This window comes from Nicotiana tomentosiformis, chromosome 2 (genome assembly GCF_000390325.3).
Source record: "Nicotiana tomentosiformis chromosome 2, ASM39032v3, whole genome shotgun sequence".
Lineage (NCBI taxonomy): Eukaryota > Viridiplantae > Streptophyta > Magnoliopsida > Solanales > Solanaceae > Nicotiana > Nicotiana tomentosiformis.
Genome location: NC_090813.1, coordinates 99,435,821 through 99,458,750, shown reverse-complemented (window position 1 = coordinate 99,458,750; position 22,930 = coordinate 99,435,821). Strand labels below are relative to the sequence as shown.

Here is a 22,930-nt window from a genome sequence, read left to right as displayed (position 1 = left end):
TAGCAATGCGTATTACTAAATATTTGTATTCTTTTTTCTTTACTAGGATTTTTTTCCACTGGGTTTTTCCCTAGTAAGGTTTTAATGAGGCACATTATCTTTTAATGAATATCCAGGGGGGGGGGGTGTTATAAATATATTATATTATGGATGTTCATTTAGTACTCCGTTGTAAATAAACTTCCTGAAGAAGCTTATCCATATGAGGCTCCGCCGTAAATATATTTATCTATTTAGTACTCCATTGGAAATAAGCCTCCTGAAGAAGCTTATACTTTCGGTACTCCGTTATGGATAAATATTACCCATGGTAGAAGATTATCTATATCTGGCACAACAGCTTACACAGCAGCTTGCAGCAGCAGCTTACACAGCAGCTTGCAGTAGCAGCTTACACAGCAGCTTCCTTTCTTCTATAAGTAGAGGAGAATTCAGTTCATTATGTACATGAGTTTGAAGTTGAATAAAAATATCAATCTCCCTCTATACTTGTCATCAATTTATTTACTTTACGGTCTTTATTTTATAACATATATATATTAATGCACTAATATATTTAAAACATGTTAATGATGGATGACAAATGGTCGGACTTAAAAAAATCTATAATAGATTTAACGGAAGTAGATATGACAAATAATGGAGGAATATTTTATATAAGCCCAAATTTTATGATAAACATGACAGAATTTGGAAAAAATATTAAAATAGGAATACAGACTAAGGGATATGAAGAAATGAACAATGAAAATAATTTATTAATATGTGTAGGGTTCATAGGAAAAATGGCAACCAATAGTAACACAAAATTTAAAATAAAAGTATATGATGTAGTAGAAGTAATGGAAAATAAAGGAAAAAAAAAAAATATATATATATATATATATATATATATATATATATATATATATATATATATATATTAATGTATTTAAAACCTGTTAATGTCCATGCACTGTGATGGATGATTTTCTTTACAACTAAAAATTCATGTTAACGTTTGTTTTTCCTTACAGCTAAGGTATTAAATATATCTTATGATATGATAAATCATGATGAATCATAAATGTGAGTTGTATCAATAAATGAAAAATGGAATATTCTTAACAGAATGGAGATAATTTAAATTTGCATTGATGTGATAATATTTGATTGCTAGTTGATTTCCTTAATTATAGGGATTTTACCATATTTCTTGGGTGACTTAATAAAACTGACACTCTTTACTTATTTAATATGAAAGCACTTATATTGTATAAAACGTGAATCCAATAACAGTTGTATATGATGGAATATAATCTTATAAAAGTTGCAATTATGAAAATTTCCCGAATATTTTGTGTAACTTGACAAGGACCCAACATATCAAATATTGCAATCTTATCCTGTCCAGGTAAGCTTAACATTTTTTTTTAAAAAAATCCCCACATAAGTAGTCAAAAGTTGATAACAAATTTAATAAGCTAAAGAAATAATCCAGTGGATTTCATTTGGTTCAGGTTGCCATAATTTATTTGTATAAGAGCCGAAGACAGATAAAACATATATAAACATAATATTATTCACAGTGATGAAGAATGATGAGCGGGAAAATCTGAAAAACGTTAATTATGTAAGTCCCCTGAGTATGAAGTGAAAGGATGAATAATGACTTAGCAAATCTCATTTCATATATATACACTGAGCATCATTTTACCTTCTGAGTACTGAGTAGCACGAAAATTTCGTCGAGACAATATATAAAACACAAAAAACTGTATGCTGTTGGTATCATTTCTCATTAAAAAAAAATTTTAAAAATGTATCTCCTCCTTTTTCCCAAATCGTGGTCGTCCACTACCGTACATGATACACAAGTGAATACGGGTCAGCTCATGTCAACCTCAATAGGGTCCTCTTTTTAATTGCGGTGTTCGGAACCATTCGAGTGGATCTTTATTAAAGCTATAATAACTATGTTCCAAAACTTACAGACAAGAAGAAATCATCTTATTTTTTAGCATTTGCTGGGACTTGAATACTTATAAGACAAAAGAATCAGTCAATTACTCTATCTCTTTTGTTAAGGTTCTGTATACGGGTAAATCGAACCCACTGAGTATCCTGGGTTCCCGGTGAGCCAAACGGAGCTGAGACGTGACCATAAAGAATCGAAGTCAGAATGAGGAGCCTCTCGTATCGGGCTCGAGAAAAACACCTGTCATCGGGGGCATCGGGACCACGTCCCCCGGGATCGGTTCGAACCTCAAGACCTCGGAGAGCATTACCAGATAACCGCACACGACTAACAAAGGGCCGTGATGTCCGTGTCCGGCCCGTATCGGCAGAAAATCAGTGATTAGCGAAATAAAAGATTTTTTACCTTTCTTAGGATTGTACTTAGCCCCTACTATATAAAGGGGAGGCCTATTATTCATCAAACACATTGTAACATGCATACCAAGGCAATTTACTTCAATTCTTTTTGTTGTTCAAAGTTTGTATTATTGTTCTTAAGTTCTTCAAAAGTGCAAGCTTGGAATCGAAGGCAGGTTCTTCATTGGGCCATTAACCAAGCCCGGGATCACTCTTATCATTGTTTTGGTCATTTATTACGTATTTTATTTACTTAATCTAACGTCATTAATCACTTGTATTGAATTAATCTACATATCACTAAAACCACATATAAATTCAATTGTTATATGTTTTTAAGAGTAAACAGTTTGGCGCCCACCGTGAGGCTAGGGATAATAGTGGTAATTTGATACAAATTTTCATAACGCACTCTATTTTACGCTTGTTCTTTGAGGTTTTAATTTCAGGTCAAAGTAAAAATGCCAAACTCTCAATTTGCTCATTTGAACTTTGATGCTGAGTCAGGCCACCATGGCGAGAACAACAATGTAGTGCCCAGCAACGAGGTGCTTCATGTTGATCCTAACGGAGTTCTGTTCGCAGACCCAATCGATGCCACCTCGCATGTGGCCATCGACGCAAACTTTCCTACCGACCCCGAAAACAACGTTCGCTGGGGAGCCCGATCGATAGCCCTGTTGCAGAACCAAAGTTGCGCCCCCAGCAGAGTTGAGCCCGAATCATCCCGAAAAAACACCCGCATAAATGAACTATCCACATAAAGACCGGGTGAAGTTGAACTCGGGACCAACCCCGAGATAATAAAGATGCTTGAGGAACTGACAAAGCGGGTGGAATCGGGAGAAAAGAAAATCGAAGCCAACGACAAAAAAGTGGAGACCTTTAACTCCAGGGTTGATCAAAATCCCAGAAGCACCCCTTATATTAAAAGGCCTGGATTCCAAGAAATTTGTCCAAAAACCTTTCCTTCCGAGCGCAGCTCCGAAACCGATCCCAAAGAAGTTCCATAAGTTCGAAATTCCAAAGTATAACGGGACCACAAATCTGAATGAACACGTGACCTCCTACACGTGTGCCATCAAGGGAAATGACTTAGAAGATGATGAAATCGAGTCGGTTCTGTTGAAAAAGTCCGGAGAAAGCCTGTCTAAAGGAGCAATGATATGGTATCACAATCTGCCCCTAATTTCATTGATTCGTTTTCTATGCTCGCAGATGCCTTCGTAAAAGCTGATGTCGGGGCCATTAAAGTCGAGACCAGAAAATCAGACCTCTTTAAAGTGAAACAAAGAGATAACGAAATGCTCAGGGAATTCGTATCAAGGTTTCAAATGGAAAGAATGGACCTGCCCCCGGTTGCAGATGATTAGGCCGTTCAAGCATTCACTCAAGAACTTAACCCCAAAGCTCCTTGGCTTCACAGCAACTGAAACATAATTTTATAGAGTACCCGGCAGTAACTTGGGCTGGCATCCATAACAGGTACCAATCGAAAATCAGAGTCGCGAATGGGCAGCTCGGGCCCCCTCTAGGTCCGTGTATCCCATCAGAACTAATGACAGGTCTAAAAGAGTCGTCGATCATAAACTAAGACCAAACATAGATCGATATCAATCATATAGTGGAGATCGAATGGGCAGTGGATCCGGACGTAACCCTGCGAGGAATGAAAAAAGAAACGATCGAGGTCATAATAGCCGGAGACTCATGAGCAAAAACGGTTTCGACATGCCACTCGAGGCCAGGGAGGCACCGAGGTTATCGGAATACAACTTCAGCATCCATGTTACCGACATCGTATCTTCCATCAGACGCATCAAAAATACCAAGTGGCCTTAGCCATTGCAGTCTGATCCTGCCCAATGAGACCCCAACCTGATGTGTAAGTATCATGGCACTCACGACCGCCGGACCGAAGACTGTCGACAGCTAAGAGAATAAGTGGCACAGTTATTCAATAACGGGCATCTCCGGGAATTTCTGAGTGATCGAGCCAAAAATCACTTCATGAATAGGGACTCCAACAAGCAGACCGATCAAGAGGAACCTCAGATGTCATCAACATGATCATTGGTGGAGTCGACGTCTCCTAGGTGCCAATGTTGAAGGGCACTAAGGTGTCCATTACAAGGGAAAAGCAAACCCGAGATTACATGCCGGAGGAGACCATCTCTTTCAATAATGAAGACGTTGAAGGCATCATGCAACCGCATAATAATGCACTGGTAATTTCTGTACTCATAAATAAATCTCGAGTTAAGCGTGTGTTGATTGATCTAGGTAGCTCGGCCAATATCATCAGATCGAGGGTCGTTGAGCAGCTGGGTATACAAGACCAAATAGTGCATGCAGTCCGGGTCTTAAACTGATTCAACATGGCATGTGAAACTACTAAAGGGGAGATAACTATGCCAGTGAACACCGTCGGAACCATCCAAGAAACGAAGTTCTACATGATCGAAGGGGATAAGAGATATAATGCTCTATTCAGAAGGCCATGGATTCACAACATGAGGGTAATACCCTCAACACTACACCAGGCATTGAAGTTTCCCCACACCGGGAAGGATCAATACAGTTTATGGAGAGCAGCCGACCGTAAAAGAAATATCCGCAGTTGATGAGGTGATCCCGATGTCCGCACTCTCGACATCAAAGAACCCAAAATCGGTTAGGAAGGAAGAAACTAAATAGCAATCACCGACACCGACACCGACCGAATCGGAGAAGTAAGAGGCAGGTGAGGATGATGATTATGGAGTTCCTAGGTCGTTCATCGTCCCTGGCGATTCCGATGCCACCAATTCGATGGTCGAGGAGCTCGAGCAAGTCATATTGATCAAACACTTACCCGATCGGAAGGTATACCTGGGCACGGGGTTGATTCCCGAGCTCAGGAAAAAACTCATTAAATTACATATAGCTAATGTGGATTGCTTTGCTTGGTCCCATCCAGATATATCAGGGATCCCGCCAGAAGTAACCATTCATAAGTTATGCTTGGATCCAAAGTTCTACCCGGTTAAACAGAAAAGGAGACCTTAGTCCGAAGTCAAGCATGCCTTCATCAAAGACGAGGTATCCAAACTCCTTAGAATAGGTTCAATTCGGGAAGTTAAGTACCCGGATTGGTTGGCTAACATAGTAGTAGTGCCCAAAAAAGGAAATAAATTAAGAATGTGCGTAGATTACAAAGACTTGAATAAGGCGTGCCCCAAGGATTCATTTCCTTTGCCTAATATCGATCGCATGATCGATGCAATGGCTAGGCACGAGATACTCATCTTTCTCGACGCATATTCTGAGTACAACCAAATCCGGATGGACCCGGGTGATCAAGAAAAAGCTTCCTTCATCACTAAATTCAGCACCTATTGTTATAACGTAATGCCGTTCGGACTAAAAATACCAGTGCCACTTATCAACGCCTAGTAAACCGGATGTTCGAAGAATAAATAGGAAAATCAATGAAGGTTTACATTGACGACATGTTAGTCAAGTCCCTGCGAGCAGAGGACCATTTGGAACATTTGCAAGAAACCTTCAACATACTGAAAGAATACAATATGAAGCTGAACCCGGAGAATTGCACATTTGGGGTCGGATCCGGGAAGTTCCTTGGATTCGTGGTGTACAACCGAGGGATAGAGATCAATCCCAGTAAAATCAAAGCTATAGAGGACATCATCGTGGTTGACAATGTCAAGGCCATTCAGAGGCTAATCGGGCGCATAGCCACCTTGGGCCGGTTCATATCAAGGTCCTCCGATAAGAGCTATTAGTTCTTCTCGTTATTGAAAAAGAAGAATAACTTTTTGTGGACCCGGAGTGCCAACAAGCTTTGGAAGAAATTAGTAGTGGAAGAATGCCATGCCGAGATAAACTCAACGAGTTTAACTTGGGATTGGGTAAACAAGTATATAGACTACATGAAGACTGGGAAGTTGCCCTCGGATCCTAAAACATCGAGAGCTCTACACACGAAGGCAGCCAGGTTTAGCCTGTCCGAAGGTACTCTGTTCAGAAGAACGTACGATGGCCCACTCGCCATATGCTTGTGGCCGGGAGATACCGAATATGTTTTGAGGGAAGTTCACGAGGGCACCTACGAAAATCATTCGGGGGCGAAATCTTTGGTTCGTAAGATAATCAGAGCCGGCTATTACTGGATCGACATGGAGAAAAATGCGAAGGACTTTGTACGGAGATCAGACGGTTGTCAGAGGCATGCACCAATGATCCATCAACCCGGGGAGTTACAACTTTCGGTTATGTTGCCTTGGCCGTTCATGAATGGGGAATGGACATTGTCAGTCCTCTATCATGGGCACCCGGTAAGGCTCAATTTATACTATTCATGACTGACTATTTCTCTAAGTGGTTCGAAGCTCAAGCATTCGACAAAGTCCGGGAAAAAGAAGTCATCGACTTCATTTGGGACCACATAATATGCCGGTTTGGTATACCAGCCGAGATAGTGTGTAATAACGAGAAGCAGTTCATCACCAGCAAGGTAAGTAAATTTTTCGAGGACCATAAGATCAAAAAGATCTTGTCAACACCCTATCACCCTAGTGAAAACGGACAGGCGGAGTCTATGAACAAGACCATACTTCAAAACCTTAAGAAAAGGTTGACCGATGCCAAAGGGAAATAGAAGGAAATTCTGCCCGAAGTCTTGTGAGCATACCGTACGACCTTAAAATCTAAGTATAGGGGCTAATCCATTTTTGTTGGTCTACGGTGCCGAAGTACTAATACTGGTCGAGGTGGGAGAACCGAGCCTCGGGTTCCGATATGCGACCGAAGAATCAAACGATGAAGCCATGAGCACGAGCCTGGAACTATTGGATGAGAGGCATGAGGCCACCCTACTCCGGTTGGCCGCCCAGAAACAGTGGATAGAAAGATACTGCAACCGAAGAGCCAACCTCCGACACTTCAATATCGGGGACTTGGTGTTAAGAAAAGTAACACTAAACACCCGGAACCCGAACAAAGGGAAGATGAGACCGAATTGGAAAGGACCATACCGGGTCATTGGGATTACCGGTAAATATTTATATAAATTCGCAGCAGGAAACGGTGCACATCTACCGAACAGCTGAAATGTGGCGCACTTAAAATGGCACTACTGCTAAGGTACGATCTCATTCACTTTTTTAAAAATATTACGAATTGGACTAACACTTGTAGGCAACAACCAAAGGAAAATGTGGTTGTTAGGTCTGAAAGCACGCATTGCACTATTTTTTCCTTGAACCGGTTTTGTCCCAAATGGATTTTTCATCAAGGTTTTTAACGAGGCAATAATAAATCGTGCTAACTTATAATCGAAGAACGGTTTTAAATCGGAGTCAATGGTCGCATCAAAAGTATCCGAGACCTCTTGAGATCGGCCTCGAATACTGGGGGCCATCACCCTCGGTTCAAAGATTTATAGCAAGGAAGGAAACTTTGTGCTCGAACAGTCTAGGATCGGTGGTTAGGATTTATTGTAAGGGCCAAACGGTCAAGTGAACCGTGCCCGTGTAGGCCACCATAGCCATAATACGAGCTTTTACAAGCTTACAATCTTGTATGTTACACACAAAAATGAAAGAAAGTTTCTGCTTTGCTAATACGCACTTTTGCTTCTTAAAACTATCGAGCCCAAGGGGCACCCCTATCCGAGCCCAAAGGGCTACCCCAACTCGGGGACTGTTGTTCGAAATAAGTTTAGGCGGCTTGGGTTATCGAAACTCGAAGGTACAAAACCTATTAGGCAGTGCCTCAACATAAAAGGCTACGGCCACCCGAAAAATGATTCGGAGACGTCCGAAACCCATAATCAAAACATAAGGCCTTCAAGAAAATTCTAAATTTGTTCAAAGGTTACCCACAGCAAAAATATAGTCTAAAAACACATAAGCAAGCATCTTGGGGAAATTTCCGGTCACTCCGAGTTTCCACAAGTTTCGAGCAAAAATTGCATCGAGGACAGGTTTTGTTCAGACCTCTGAAAAACAACTACGTTTGATTATGTGCTAAGGCATTAGAAATGTTTGCAATTGTAATAAGATGCTAAGATAATAGACTTGAAAATTTCCAAAAGGGAATTTTTTTATATATTCCGAAATATCTTTACAAAGGCCTAATAAAAACGGTCTTGACAAAATATATGTACATGATACATAAACAAAACAAATATCTAAAGGCATCTATGCCTAGTCTTCACCGGAACCCGACTCGTCACCAGAATCGTCGGGGCCTTCGGATTCTTCAGAGCCCTCGGAGCCCTCTTCACCTCGGAGTTCAGCTAGTTTCTTGGACTTGACCTCGAATCTTTTTGCCTCCTCAATCTCGGTAGATAGGTCAAAGCCTCGAGCATGTATTTATTCGAGGGTCTCCCTTCGGGATAGCTAACTTATGTACTCAGCAGTAGTCTTCAGGCGGGGCTCGGTTGCTTCAACATCGGCCTTGTTTTGGGCCACCATCTCGTCAACATCAGATGAGGTTACTTCCAACCTGGACCTTGTTACTTTGAGCTCCTTACTAAGGGAATCCCGTTCGGCGATGGCCGAGCCCAGTCGTGCTTGGAGATCCTCATTTTGTTGAGCCCGTGTATCAGTCTTCTCCTTCGCCACCCGAAGCTGAACTTCCACCGAAGACAGCTTGGCCTCGGCGGTCTCCTTCTCCGAGGCCAGCAGGCCCATCTTGTTTTTCCACCCGTCGGCCATTGCTTGCATCTCGTCTATCTCCTTGTGGAGTTGGTCGATCTTGTCGATCTTCTACTGGAATGCAAAGTATTATTTTTAGCCTCTGCGACCGGACCCTCATTTCTAACTTCAAAAACCTTTACCTTTTTCTCTAAGTCAGTGTGCTCCTGCCATAAGGCCGATGCTTCTTTCTGAGCTGCATCCAGCTCGGCCTGGGGGTTCTTGGCGACCCCCTCTTGTTGCTCACTAAGAAGCTTTTACATGTCCCTTTTTTGGGCAATCTCCTTGATCTCGAGCTCGAGTTGATTGACCTCAACCTGGTACCGAAGGAAACTCTCATAGTGAAGTACCGAGGCTTGCAAAAGGGCGAAAAATGTGAGAAACATCAAACACAGATAATAATAGACCGATGGAAGGAAACGATGGCTTATCCGGTTCAGCGCCTGCTGCGCCTCATTGAAAAGGCATGCACGTTCACCTCATTCATTTTTGCCTGGTCCTCCTCGGTCACCAGGCATCAGAGGTAGCTAGCTACCCCTACAGAAGCGTACAAAACTCGGGCATCCTCCGGGACGGTCAGTATAATCGATCTCTTGCAACCTGGGTCCACACTCGAAGTAGGGAGCTGGTCGATCAACTTTGGGCTCGAGCTCGGCCTGCCTGCTTTTGAGGATGTGTCCTTCTTCGAAACTTCCAGGTCATGCATGCCGGAGAAGTCTTCCAAAGCAGTCAAGTCCACACCGTCGAAAAAGGAGTGAAGGGGATCTTCCGCACCATAGACCCCCTCATTGGACTTCTCCTTTCTCGCTTGGGCCTTCTCGAGCATGGACTCAGTGTAAGAGGGCATCCCCAAGATTTCAATTACACCGGGCGCTTCCTTTGGAGTGGAGCCGACATCCTAGGGAGTTTCACCCCGGGTATCCACGTCGGCCTTTTGAGTTTTAGGGGGGTCGATCTCACGAGTCTCCCCCTCGGATGCATCCGAGTCCCCGGAATAGGTCATCCCATGGGTAACAGAAAAAGATTCATCCTCCGGCTCGTCCCTAAGCCGGAGAAGGGAGTCGGAGTCCGGCACCCGGGAACTGGAGCCCCTCATGGGATTGCAGAGCACCCGTTTCTTTGGTTTCTTCACCTCAGAGCCCGGGGAGCCCGAAGGTTTTCTCTTCCTCTTCTTTTTTCCCTCCGTGGCAGCAACAAAGGGATCAATGGACGGGGGCACATCCTCATCCCCTTCCGAAGGCCTAAGCTTGGTGGTCTTATGCAAACCTGCAATAACAAAGGGAAGAGGAGTTAGTATAATAAAAGGTAGAAAAGTAGTATTGGCTACTCAGAAAGAGGCCTTACCATGAGAATGGGCCTCACATCAGCTTTTCGAGAGTCCACGCCATGTGCGCTCGAAGTACGACATCTGAGTACAGATGCCCTCAATCCATCCTTTAACCGGGGAACCGCATTCGGAACCTGGGCAACAGATATACAATCATAAGCATGAATGAGAAGATAGAAATCGAAGAAAAAGAATTTTGATGTTTAAAGAGGGGTTGCACTTACGAGACGCATTCCGCTTCTCAGAAAATGGCATGTATTCAGGGGGGATCAAATCCTCGATTTTTACTCGGACAAAGCGTCCCTGCTAGCCCCGGTCTCGGTCTTCGTCGATACTCGAGAATGGGGCCTTGCTGGCTCGGTGGGTAAGCTTGATCAGTCCCTCTCGGAACATTCGGGGATTGTATAATCGGAGCAGGTGATCGATCGTGAACCGACGAGATTCAATCTTGTTCACGAAGTAGCGAGGGAGGGTCATAATCCTCCACAACGATGGATGGATTTGCCTGAGGCACTCCCCGTACCTCTTGCAAAAGTCCAGTACGATCGGGTTCACCAGGCCCAGTGTGAAGGTATAAGTATAAACACTTAAGTACCCATCCACGTGGGTAGTAACGGCGTCCTCGGGCCCGGGGACTACTACGTTCTTGCCTTCCCAATTGCAGTCCTTACGAACTATGGGAAGAACATCTTCAGTCATAGAACATATGTACTTCGAGAATCCTTCACCCCGATCCTATTTGCGTGAAGGCTTCTCGACTTTAAAGTCATCTGCAATTGAGCAGCCACCGGGAATGAACACTGTCAAGGGAGGCTCGGTCGCCAGTTCATTAGCAATCACAACGGGGGAAGCCACTTCGAGGGCGACCACTTCAGGGGCAACCGCTTCAGTACTAGTGGCCGATTGAGAAGATGAAGAGGCAACTTGTTGAGGAACGGTTTTCGATGTTTTGGCCATTGTCATCGAGGGGAGTGTTTAAAAATTTGAGGAAAGAATACAAAGTTTTGGGAAACCGGGTTTTGAAGATGAAGAACTCAGTATGAAAATTTGAGGAAAATCTGGAGATTACTATGGAAATTGAAGAATAAGGATGAAGATATGAAGGTTTGAAAAAGGCTTGATGAAGGCTAGAAAGTTCGAAGGTAGTAATTTAGTCGGAAAGTAGAAAAAGAACAAAGGGAGGAAGCTTTAATAGGGAAACAGCCGACGCTTCACATTCGGGGGCAACATGTCGATTAGCGACACGTGTCCGAAGTTAGAACGACGCGACTGACGGTACGTTTCGGCTCATTCGTCATAACGTACGAAGGAAGGAACCAGAGTCATCTGTCGTTTTCCATCGTTTCGGCAAGCCTACTCTCTGAGAAACAAGGGGACTATCTATATATGGGTAAAATCGAATCCAGTGAGCATCCCAGGTTTCCGGTGAGGCAAACGGAGCAGGAACGTGATCGTAATGAATCGGAGTTAGAATGAGGAGCCTCTCGTATTAGGGCTCGAGCAAAACACCTGCCCTCGGGGGCATCGGGACCACGTCCTCCGGGACCGGTTCGAACCTCAAGACCTCGGAGAGCATTACCAGATAACCGCACACGACTAACAAAGGGCTGTGATGTCCGTGCCCAACCGGATATCACGACGTGAATATCGGCCCGTATCGGCAGAAAATGAGTAATTAGCGAAATGGAAGATTTTTACCTTTCTTAGGATTGTACTTAGGGTAAAATTTCCCTACTAGATAAAGGGGAGACCTATTATTCATCAAACACATTGTAACATGCATACCAAAGCAATTTACTTCAATTCTCTTTGTTGTTCAAAGTTCGTATTTTTGTTCTTAAGTTCTTCGTAAGTGCAAGCTTGGAATCGAAGGCAGGTTCTTCATTGGGCCTTTAACCGAGCCCGGGATCACTCTTATAATTGATTTGGTTATTTATTATGTCTTTCATCTGCTTAATCTAACGTCATTAATCACTTGTATTGAATTAATCCACATATCCGTAAAACTACATATAAATTCAACTGTTATCCGTTTTTAAGTTAATGACCGAATAAATAATAAGTCGTGAACAACTTGAAAGCTTGTTATTTAACTTGTGAACAAATTGAAAACTAAGTGAAAGCGTATAGAATTGAAATATAAGTTGAACAAGTTCAAAGTTTAGAACTGACTTTTATAAAGTTTGTGTCTAAATACTTTTCAAGGACAATAGCCCGAAGGACTGAAACTTGTCCTCAAATGAGTCATTTTCCCCTAAATAATTTGTTTAATTTTTAAAAATTAAATTTCATGCTAATTGCTCGAAAAATAATAAACAAGAAACGTAATCACAGTAAAACACAGGGGTTTTGACATGTAGAAATACTTTCTCATTGCAGCATGTTATTATTACTATGATATTCGGGCTAATTTACTTGCATCTCAATTAATTTCATGAGGTTTTCGCTATCTCTTATTAGTATAGATACCGAATAACTATACCTATCATGCTTGGGTAGATGAAAAATTCACCAATCATTTTTCTAGTTTTCCAAAGCGACTTATTGGATGTGAATTACATTCTTAGGGACGATTAAGCTTGAAAGATCGTAACCTTTCCATACATACATGTCCTACTGCTAATTAAACGAAAAAAGTTAGAAAAATAAAAATGGCTCCAAGTCCCAAATCTAAGCCTATCTATGATTTTGACTCAATTTTTAATTATCACTATTCACACGAGTCGGAGAAGTGCTTTTAACCAGAAATGGGTGGACAAATATTAGATACTCGTATAATTTTTGGAAGTTCTATGGGAAATGGGTACTAAGTTTTTGTAAGTTAATTTCCTAAATACTTATCGGACACCTTACTGTTGCTACTTCTATTATAGAAGTTCTATAACACATTAATTAGAACTAAAAAGAATGCAAAATTCGAGTCTGAGGCTCAAGACATTTTAATTATCAGTATGAATTCGAACATTGATTTCATGACATTCCTAAGAAAGCAAATATACATATCTATCTAAGAAAATTATACTTTCCCCCCTGTTTTAATATATATAACACATTTTATTTATTAATTCTTTTTCGAAAGAATGATACAGTTATATATTTGAAAATAATTTAATTTTAAATTTTTTATTTATCTATATTACTTTAATAAGAAAAATTTATAATCATACTAATGATATGATACCACAAAGCTTTTACTCTTTAAACTTTAGAATAACAAGTTTTAAAAGTTTTTTTTCCATAAATTTTGTGTGGAATCAAATTATATTACATAAATTAAAATGAAAGAGTAAAAAATATATAATAATCAATCTCAATATTTTCTAATTTATACACTTTAAAACCAACATTCGAAAAAAAAAAAAAACACTAACCTTCAGAAAACGAGTGCCATCGTATTTCTGTGGTTGGGACAGCTTGGGTCCAAGTGGAAGCTGCGGCTAATCAAACCCACATGCTATTATTGGCATCGGATCCAAATAAAACGTTTTATTCCTCTATTTTCTGGGACGTCTGTCGGCTGCACGTGGTCAAAGAAAACTAATATTGTCCTTGTTCCAATTAATTTCATTCTCTAATTTCTTTTCCCCAATGATGTCTATTTTTAAAAGATATTTTTAATCTTTACGCTTCTTAACATCTTTTAGTAATTTATTTGTAATAAAAATGATACATTGGATCCACTTGAACCTTTTTTCTTTGGCATACAACAAAATTTAATTATTTTACATTGATAAGAACATCTAAATTTTAGAAGAGGCAGTATAATGGCTCGTTAATGTCATGTTTCCTCTCCAATTTTAATACCCAAATAAAAATGTCCCTTAACGGCAGACAATACAGCTTACTATTTGTCAGTGAAGCAGATCAAGCCACATAAAAGTTCATCTTAAGATCTGCTCGTCTCTTTGCCACATTTCGTGTCCGTAATAAGGAGTAGTGGTTAAGTAATAGACCTAATACTGCTGGATTTACAGCTTAAAGCAGAAATATTTATCCCAGTATTCATTTAAGAAAATAGCTTTTTAATACTGTAATGCACAATATAAAAATTAATTCTCATAGTTGCAACAAATCAATGAATAAAAGATACATATTTTTCATACACACATTTGTAATCATTAAATATTTGACCTTTTCTAACTATATCTATTACTTTTTAGAGGTTCGAAAATAAAAAAGAAGCTATGTACGAATAAGATATCCAGCAAACAAAAAAGATTCTTTTCGTAAGTCATAATCCCAATATATTTTATATGCATATACTAGTATAGCATGATAAAAATTTAAAATTATGTCCAATTTGACAATGTGATAGAAAGCAACATGAAACATTGTGGATTTGTGCATCCACCATTTATGTAGGAATGAAGGTGCTTTTGGTTCAACAATATTGATTCTGTTATCAAATAATCATGATTTAATAATTTATATATTTACTTTAATTTTATTTATTAAAATAAATTATTTAATTTATAAGTAGTTACCCAAAATTTGCAAATCTCCCGATACAACAACTCAGCATGAAGTTGACGTAACACAAATCCACAGCGTCGTGCCGCCGTCAGCCCGTCACTACTGTTCTTGCGAATGCAATAGTGCTCTCCATTTTGTTTCTTCTCTAACAAATATTATACTGAAAATGAAACATTTTACTGTATTATCTTTGAAAGGTCATGGATCATCACAATTCACAAGAAATGAGTGACGTTTCAATGTTATCTTCCCTGCCATATTTTTTTAGCTTATTTAATTTAATGGGCGACAATTTTTCTTTGCTCAAGTTGGCCTTTTTTATTTTTATTGGTTTATTTATATCACCGAAATGCATTAAGCATCCAATACAAAACATCATTGGACCCAAAATATATATCTTATTTTATACTCCGACCTTCGTGCTTGTTCTTCATTACAAAAAGAAAAAGGTGAAACATAGCCAGGTTCTTTGACTTCCCCCAAGAGAGATTCTAGAGATAATCTGAAAGACTCTTAATTGTTTCAAATGGTTCGTTTGAAAGAGAAACTCTGTTTATTCTTCAACAATAGATGGCTCGTATTCGTTGCAGCAATGTGGATTCAGAGTTTTGCTGGAATTGGATATTTATTCGGCAGCATTTCTCCGATCATTAAAAGCTCTCTTAATTATAATCAGAGGCAACTTTCACGTTTGGGTGTGGCTAAGGACTTGGGAGATAGTGTTGGATTTTTGGCTGGAACTTTATCTGAAATCTTGCCGTTATGGGCAACTCTTCTTGTGGGTGCTATTCAGAATTTTATTGGTTATGGCTGGGTTTGGCTCATCGTCACCGGTCGATCTCCTACTCTTCCCTTATGGGTTGTGAGTACCTATCTCTTTTCATCATCTCTTTAGCCAATTTGTTTGTTGCTGATTTCAAACTTTTCAAAAGTTTCTTTATTTATAGTACTTTTTTTCATTGAAAAGGGTCTTTCCCTGTCCCTTTAGCTATCCCTTTGATATTGTAAAACCCTTTGATTTGATATTGGATCACCTTGTAGTAGTCAATTCTCACGTAATTAGCAGGGGCAGAGCTAGTAAGGGAGAAAGGGGTTTAATCGAATCCCCTTCATCAAAAGGTTATAGTGTGCAGAATGGATAAAAATGTATCTTTTGGTTATATATAAACCATTGAATCCCCTTTAACATAGGAGAAAATTCTAGTGTAGTGGTAAAGGGGGTCCAAAAGTTGCTTTGAGTCGTAAGTTCAAGTCTCAACTATGACATTCTAATACATTTTGAATCTCCTTATATAAATTACTGGCTCTACCACATCCTATTTAGGATGCGATGCTCGAATCGAGTTATGAGGTTACTATTGGTAATATCAGGGGTTTATAAGTCTATTGACGTCTCATTTCTGTCTTCTGAATTGCAATTTTGCTTCTTGAGTATCAAACTTTCAGTTCAAATTTGGTCTTGGTGCTCCTGAATTATGCAATCCATTGCACTAGTTACAGTCATCAACTTACTATTTAGGGTATTTGATTTGCTTTTTCTGAAATTTAAGGCCTTGAACTCAGGTAGGCAAGAAGAACCTGCTGCTCTATCTACATTGAGTTTCATCAATCTGACATTTCTATTTTTGAAGAACTTCAAATATAATTAAAGTTACAAGTCTGGATTAAGGCTGAAGAGCAATGGATTTTACTTGTGAACCAAATAATTATCAGCTTGCCTGCTCTTCACGATTTTGTCAGCATGAAACTCCATCATCTATCATTTCCTCTCGGAGTGTAATTAGTGAAGGCAAAGATTGCATATGTCTTTGAATCAATGAAGGAGCACAAAACTGAACCGATGTCCAATTTTTACCATTTTCCTAGTATGCATGGGCAAGAACAATGCTTGTTTTCTCCTTATCCAAAAAAAAAAAAAAAACAGTGCTTGTTTTCTATTGTGTAGCTGAATGCCCTTCTCGAAGTATGTCTGGCAGTTCACCCGAAGATGTTATTCACTACAATTTTGTTTGATGGATCAAATTGTTTATTTACTGACTGCTATAAACAATTTGGGCCATATCCATGGCATATTTGCATAACTTGTATGTGTTTCTTTTAGATCACTACCTTGGGTGTACTTCTAGTTTTGTCTGATAATTGACTTATTTCAGCTATTTCTCTGCAGATGTGCATTCTTATATTTATAGGTACAAATGGCGAAACCTACTTTAATACAGCCGCACTTGTCTCATGTGTGCAAAATTTCCCTAAAAGTCGCGGTCCTGTTGTGGGAATACTTAAGGGATTCGCTGGTTTGGGTGGTGCAATTATGACTCAGATATATGCGCTGATCCATTCCCCAGATCATGCTTCACTTATATTTATGGTTGCCGTTGGACCTGCAATGGTGGTTATTGCTCTCATGTTTTTAATCAGGCCTGTTGGTGGCCACAGACAAGTCAGACCTTCTGATGGATTCAGCTTTTCATTAATTTACAGCATTTGCATTATTTTGGCTTCTTACCTGATGGGTGTCATGCTTGTTCAAGACCTTGTTGACGTGAGTCACACCGTCACTACAATCTTCACAGCTATTTTATTCGTTCTATTGGTAATCCCGGTGGTGATTCCCATCTCCTTGAGCTTCTCTCAAGCGACAAGAGGACCATCAGAAGAGGCTCTTCTATCTGAGTCACAAAAACAAGATCCTGGTGTATCTAAACATAATGATGATCAGGAAATTATATTTAGTGAGGTTGAAGATGAGAAGCCTAAGGACGTAGACTTGCTTCCAGCATTAGAAAGGCAAAAAAGAATTGCCCAACTGCAAACAAAACTAGCTCAAGCTGCCGCAGAAGGAGCAGTGAGGATCAAAAGAAGGCGGGGCCCCCATAGAGGGGAGGACTTTACCTTAATGCAGGCTTTGATAAAGGCAGACCTTTGGATTATATTTTTCTCACTACTTTTAGGATCTGGATCTGGTTTGACTGTGATTGATAACTTGGGTCAGATGAGCCAATCTTTAGGATATGATAACACACATGTATTTGTTTCCATGATCAGCATATGGAACTTCCTCGGTCGTATTGGGGGCGGATACTTTTCTGAAATAATTGTAAGGTACATGACATTGCTTCTTACATATTGACGATATTGACTGAACTTTACAATGTTCTTCATTTCAATGAATATTTTCTCATACAACCTTGTCCTACTGACAAAACAGGGATTACGCCTACCCAAGACATGCAGCCATGGCTGTTGCCCAAGTTATAATGGCATTTGGGCATTTCTTCTTTGCTATGGGTTGGCCAGGAGCTATGTACATTGGAACTCTTCTGGTCGGGCTCGGTTATGGGGCTCATTGGGCTATTGTGCCAGCTGCTGCTTCTGAATTGTTTGGCTTAAAGAATTTTGGAGCTTTGTACAATTTCCTCACTGTTGCGAACCCAGCTGGTTCATTAGTATTCTCAGGTATTATTGCTAGTAGCATATATGACAGTGAAGCTGCAAAGCAAGCTCAAGAGCGTCATCCCAGCCAATGGAATGGGGCATCTATTTTGTCAAGTTTTCTAGCTGTGGAGGAACCTCTAAAGTGTGAAGGTGCCATATGCTTCTTCTTGACTTCCTTAATACTATGTGGACTCTGCATTATTGCTGCTTGTCTTAGCATGATTCTAGTTTATCGAACAAAGGCTGTATACAATCAGCTTTATGGAAAATCTCGTACATAATCCATCTGTCAAGTGAAGCTTGGATAGAAGTTTGAGTAGTTTGCACAGATACTCTCAACCAGCTTATGATCCAAGCATTTCACTGAGGTGACATTGTTAGCCATAACCAGAAAACTTCCTCCTCGATGAGAGCAAGCAACAATGGAGATGGCGCAACTGCCTTTTATGGTGTTAGAAGCTGTTCCTCGTAATGTGAGATAAATGTTTGATTGCAATTATTGATTGGTGTATATTTTGCATTGTAATTGAAACTTGACATTGTTATATTCTGGTTGTCAACCATCATTTATTGAATGAGATCTTCCATTTTTTAAACTTTATTTCTGTAAATTATCCTTGCACCAAGTTCTTTTAATGGGTGAAATGCTTTACACTGCACAACGCACAGGTTGTAGTCCAGTGCCATTGACCGCTTGCTATTCTGAAGAAAGTCATGAATCCTGATAGCTGATGGTAATGGCTTCTAGCTAAAAACCAGTACTAGGGGTGTATATGGACCGGGTTGGTTCGGTTTTTATTAAAACCAAACCAAACCAACTATATCGGTTTGGATTGGTTCGGTTTTGTCGGGTTTTTCGGGTTTTTTTGTTACATGAATATTATTTCAATCTTACTTTGTTAAATTTTTTATAAGTAAATATATGTTTAGTAAAAATTGAAAAAATTGACAAACATATGATCTATTAAAATAATTTTATGGGAGAATTTTATTAATAACATATGATAGTTACTTTTTTAGTCGCCTGACAATAATTTTTCGTTGATATATATTTTCAAGGTTAAACTAATTTACTAATTAAACAAAAAAATCAATATGATACCTAATTAATGATATGTTCTATTTAAATTTAGATTGTCGAAATACCACTTCAAATTTGAAAAAAATATAAGAATATAATAAATCTTAACAAATGAACATGGAAGAAAAAAGAGATTAATGAATTTCAGTAACACTTGATAAGAAAATGATCATATACCCATTACTTAAGGTTAATAAAAATGGAGTACTTCGTATTCTATTAAATATTACATCCCATAAGAGTATCCCAAATATTTCTAGAATTTTAGTAAAGAAAATTCTATGTAAAGTCTTAAAAATATATAAAAGTTATATATTTATATGTCGGTTTGGTTCGAGTTTGTTTTAATCAATACCAAACCAAATCTAGTCGGGTTTTTTAATCAGTTTGGTTTGACTTTTCGGTTTGGTGCGGTTTGTACACCCCTAACCAGTACCATGAGATACAAGCAGATTAATAGCATGTTTGGCCAAGCTTTTTTGTGGGCCAAAAGTGCTTTAGACCAAAAAATGAGTTGTTTGGCCAAACTTTTAGAAGGAAAGAAAGTGTTTTTGAGAAGAAGCAGAAGCAGATTTTGAGAAGCAGAAAAATGTAGTTTCTCTCTAAAAGCACTTTTCTGAGAAGCACTTTTGAGAAAAATACACTTAGAAACAGTTTTCAAAAACTTGGCAAAACATTAATTACTGCTCAAAAGTGTTTTTCAAATTAATTAGTCAAACACAAATCGATTCTCACCAAAAGTATTTTTTTTAAAAGCACTTATCAAAATAAGCAGATTTTAGAAGCTTGGCCAAACATTCTATAACTATGTTCATGCTTGCGGATGATGCAAATTATTGCACCAGGTGCAGGTCAAGATTAAAGTCAGTAACACAGATTGGATTAGGGTATCTTTATGTTAAACCCGTTACTTGTTTCAACTCACTAATTATACCATTCATATGGTTCCACTCAGCTCATATAAGTGTCTGGTATAAGAATTATTGCAAAACTCAAAACACGTGATTTATTTAGCCAGTTACATCAAATATATTGCCAAAAACAAATTATTTCAACTTTTCGCATTTCTAACATGGATTTACAAAGTATCATTTTTTTTTCCTTTCGTTGAAGGCTAGAACTTGGGCCTCATGAGTTGAACCTGGTGCAGTCCAGTCTTATTTCACCTTGATTACCAGTTTTGACACCAACCCTTCCGAGTTTTCTCATTGCAGTGACAAAAGCTCCATTAAATTCGAAAGCATTATTAGCAAAATCGTTAACAGTGCGTTGAGACGCTTCATCAGTGAAGAGCACCTGATCTGAGGTGAACAAACCCTTTCCTCCAACCAGATTCTTGTAATACTCATTGTCAAACGTTCTCGGAGTCACAGGATCCATGTTTATAGCAATGGAAGGATCTACTTTTTGAGGGCACATTTGCATTAGTTGTTTAGCATATTCGGGATCCAAAGAAGGGTCAACGGGATTGGATGAGGTAAACGAGTAGAGACGGTTTGCAAAACGGTCACAGTGAGAGAAGCCAAGTGTGTGAGCACCAGAAAGAGCTATCATGTCAAATTGGCTGAGATTGTGGTTGGCAAACATAGTTGTAAGTCGATTGAGATTGAAGTGAGGTTCTGGCAATTTTCCAGCAACCCGAGAAGCCTTGGAGATGAGCCCATCGCGACGTCCCAATTCTACATTGTATGCAGGGCCTCCTGCCTGAATGTTTTCACCAAAGGAAATCAGTAAGTCAAGTGACAGTTTACATTTTAAGGTAAATGAAAAGAGAAAATGGTTTCTGTGTCTTTTATTACCAGCACTACAACATCTCTGGTGGCAATGGCTAAAATATCTGCACATGATACTACTCCAGGGCACTGAGCCTCTACTGCTTCTTTTGCCTTTATTACAGTGTCAAAGCCATCTCCTGCAAGGGAAATATTATCTGAAGAATCTTTTTCCGCGTCTCCATTTGGTGAAGCTATGAGAACAGAGGCGTCACATCCCTGAGCAAATATGCAAAAGAGAGAAATCTTGATCACTTGAAACTCTAGTGCTGGACATCCCAAATCTGTTAACATACTGAGATAGTTTTCTCAGCAGCATATCCTATTACAGAATTCGTAAAACTTCCCAATCTTCTTACCTTGAAAGCTAAACCGCGTTAATGAGCTTTATATAATCATCCAAATACAAGATATTACCAATTTTGTGAAGATGAAAGTGTTAAAAATTTTATCTTTGTATTTTGTTCATACTTATCTCAGTTAGAAAAAAACTATGCATTATTGTTAGTATTTCGACTTCCTTGCACCTAGAATCCTGCAAAACCTATTGTTGATAGAAGATACATTTTTGCTTCCCACCAAAACAGGACGACACCGAATATTGGTGGTGGGAGCTATTCAAAGTATAGAATAATTCTCTTGATCTCTTGTATGTTACAATTGAGACGTGCCAATATTTTAATTCTACAAAGAAATTACGACGCTGCAGGAAAAACACTACAATCAAATTGTAGCAGAAGATTAGGCTGTTACCTCAACAAAGCAATCATGGAAAAAGAGACGCAGAGTTGCTGGAATAGTGACAAAAGTCTGGCTGAACTTTGTAGACACAGCCTGCTGAACCATGAATTCCACATTTGGACAAGTAAAACCGTAGAAGTTCTCTACTAGTTGCCCTTCAGCTCCACTCACAATACTTAAGGTTGCCACAATTAACAAATACAAACCCCTCCTTCTCTCCATTTTGAAAATTTGACCCTTTTTTAGTTTCTCTTTTACTTTTCCCTCTCTACCATCCAGTGGCTGTAAAAGCAAAACAAACTTGTGCATATATACTAAAAGTAAAGTAATGAGGAAGGTAGGTGAAGGCTGATTCTTGTAACACTATTTGTTACAGGCCGTTATACTTGTTCCAAGTTCCAAAGGTCTAACATTTATAGTCGTCCTAGTTTCTATTCACTCATACTAAGTGTTTACGTACACCGAACCAATTAACTCATGAAACCTGTCTTTTTTATGCCTTTTAGTCACTGACCATGGTTATTTAATATATATTGTATCACCTCAATCTTTCTCTTAATCGTAGTAAGCTAATGTGGTTTGGTATAAACACGAGTAATTTTTTAATGAGTGTGAGGGTAGAGCTCCGTTTAAAATAAAGCAGCTCACCCTATTAAGTAGCTCCACGTGACTATTTCCGTCTTCATACTTCATATGTATTTCCTTAATTAGCCTCCTTAAGTATAAGTGGTTAATTCTAGTTCTTTTCACTACACTACATTTGTGTTATAAAAAATGTAAATAATTTGCGGATGATCGAACCAGTCAGATCTGACGGCTGAGAGAAAAGGAAATTTCAACTATCGAAACAAATTCTAGTTCTTACTGGAATTTGAGGATTTTATAATTTGTAAGTTGATTATTCTTGCTAATGTCTACGTGTTTTGCGTGTGACGACTGAGTGTTTAAATATGTTTCTTATTGGCAAATTAAAATTCAACCCTGTTGTTTGGTGACATCGAACATGTAGGGTAGTTTCTTTTTTGTTGCCCAATTTGATCTACTC

General features: G+C 39.2%; 2 protein-coding genes across 2 annotated transcripts; one reads left to right on the top strand and one right to left on the bottom strand.

Moving 5' to 3' along the window:
• The first annotated feature begins 15,220 nt into the window (after positions 1-15,220).
• LOC104100862 (protein NUCLEAR FUSION DEFECTIVE 4) lies at positions 15,221-18,887 on the top strand. Its single transcript, XM_009608212.4, has 3 exons — positions 15,221-15,718; positions 17,024-17,958; positions 18,065-18,887. The coding sequence occupies exons 1-3, from the start codon at positions 15,383-15,385 to the stop codon at positions 18,570-18,572; spliced, it is 1,779 nt and encodes a 592-aa protein (XP_009606507.1). The 5' UTR covers positions 15,221-15,382; the 3' UTR covers positions 18,573-18,887.
• A 1,446-nt stretch (positions 18,888-20,333) lies between these two features.
• LOC104100861 (peroxidase 55) lies at positions 20,334-22,282 on the bottom strand. Its single transcript, XM_009608211.4, has 3 exons — positions 21,898-22,282; positions 21,172-21,363; positions 20,334-21,076 (listed from the first exon to the last, which is right to left on the bottom strand). Exons 1-3 carry the CDS (start codon positions 22,192-22,194, stop codon positions 20,501-20,503), a joined length of 1,065 nt encoding a protein of 354 aa, XP_009606506.1. The 5' UTR covers positions 22,195-22,282; the 3' UTR covers positions 20,334-20,500.
• Positions 22,283-22,930: the final 648 nt, after the last annotated feature.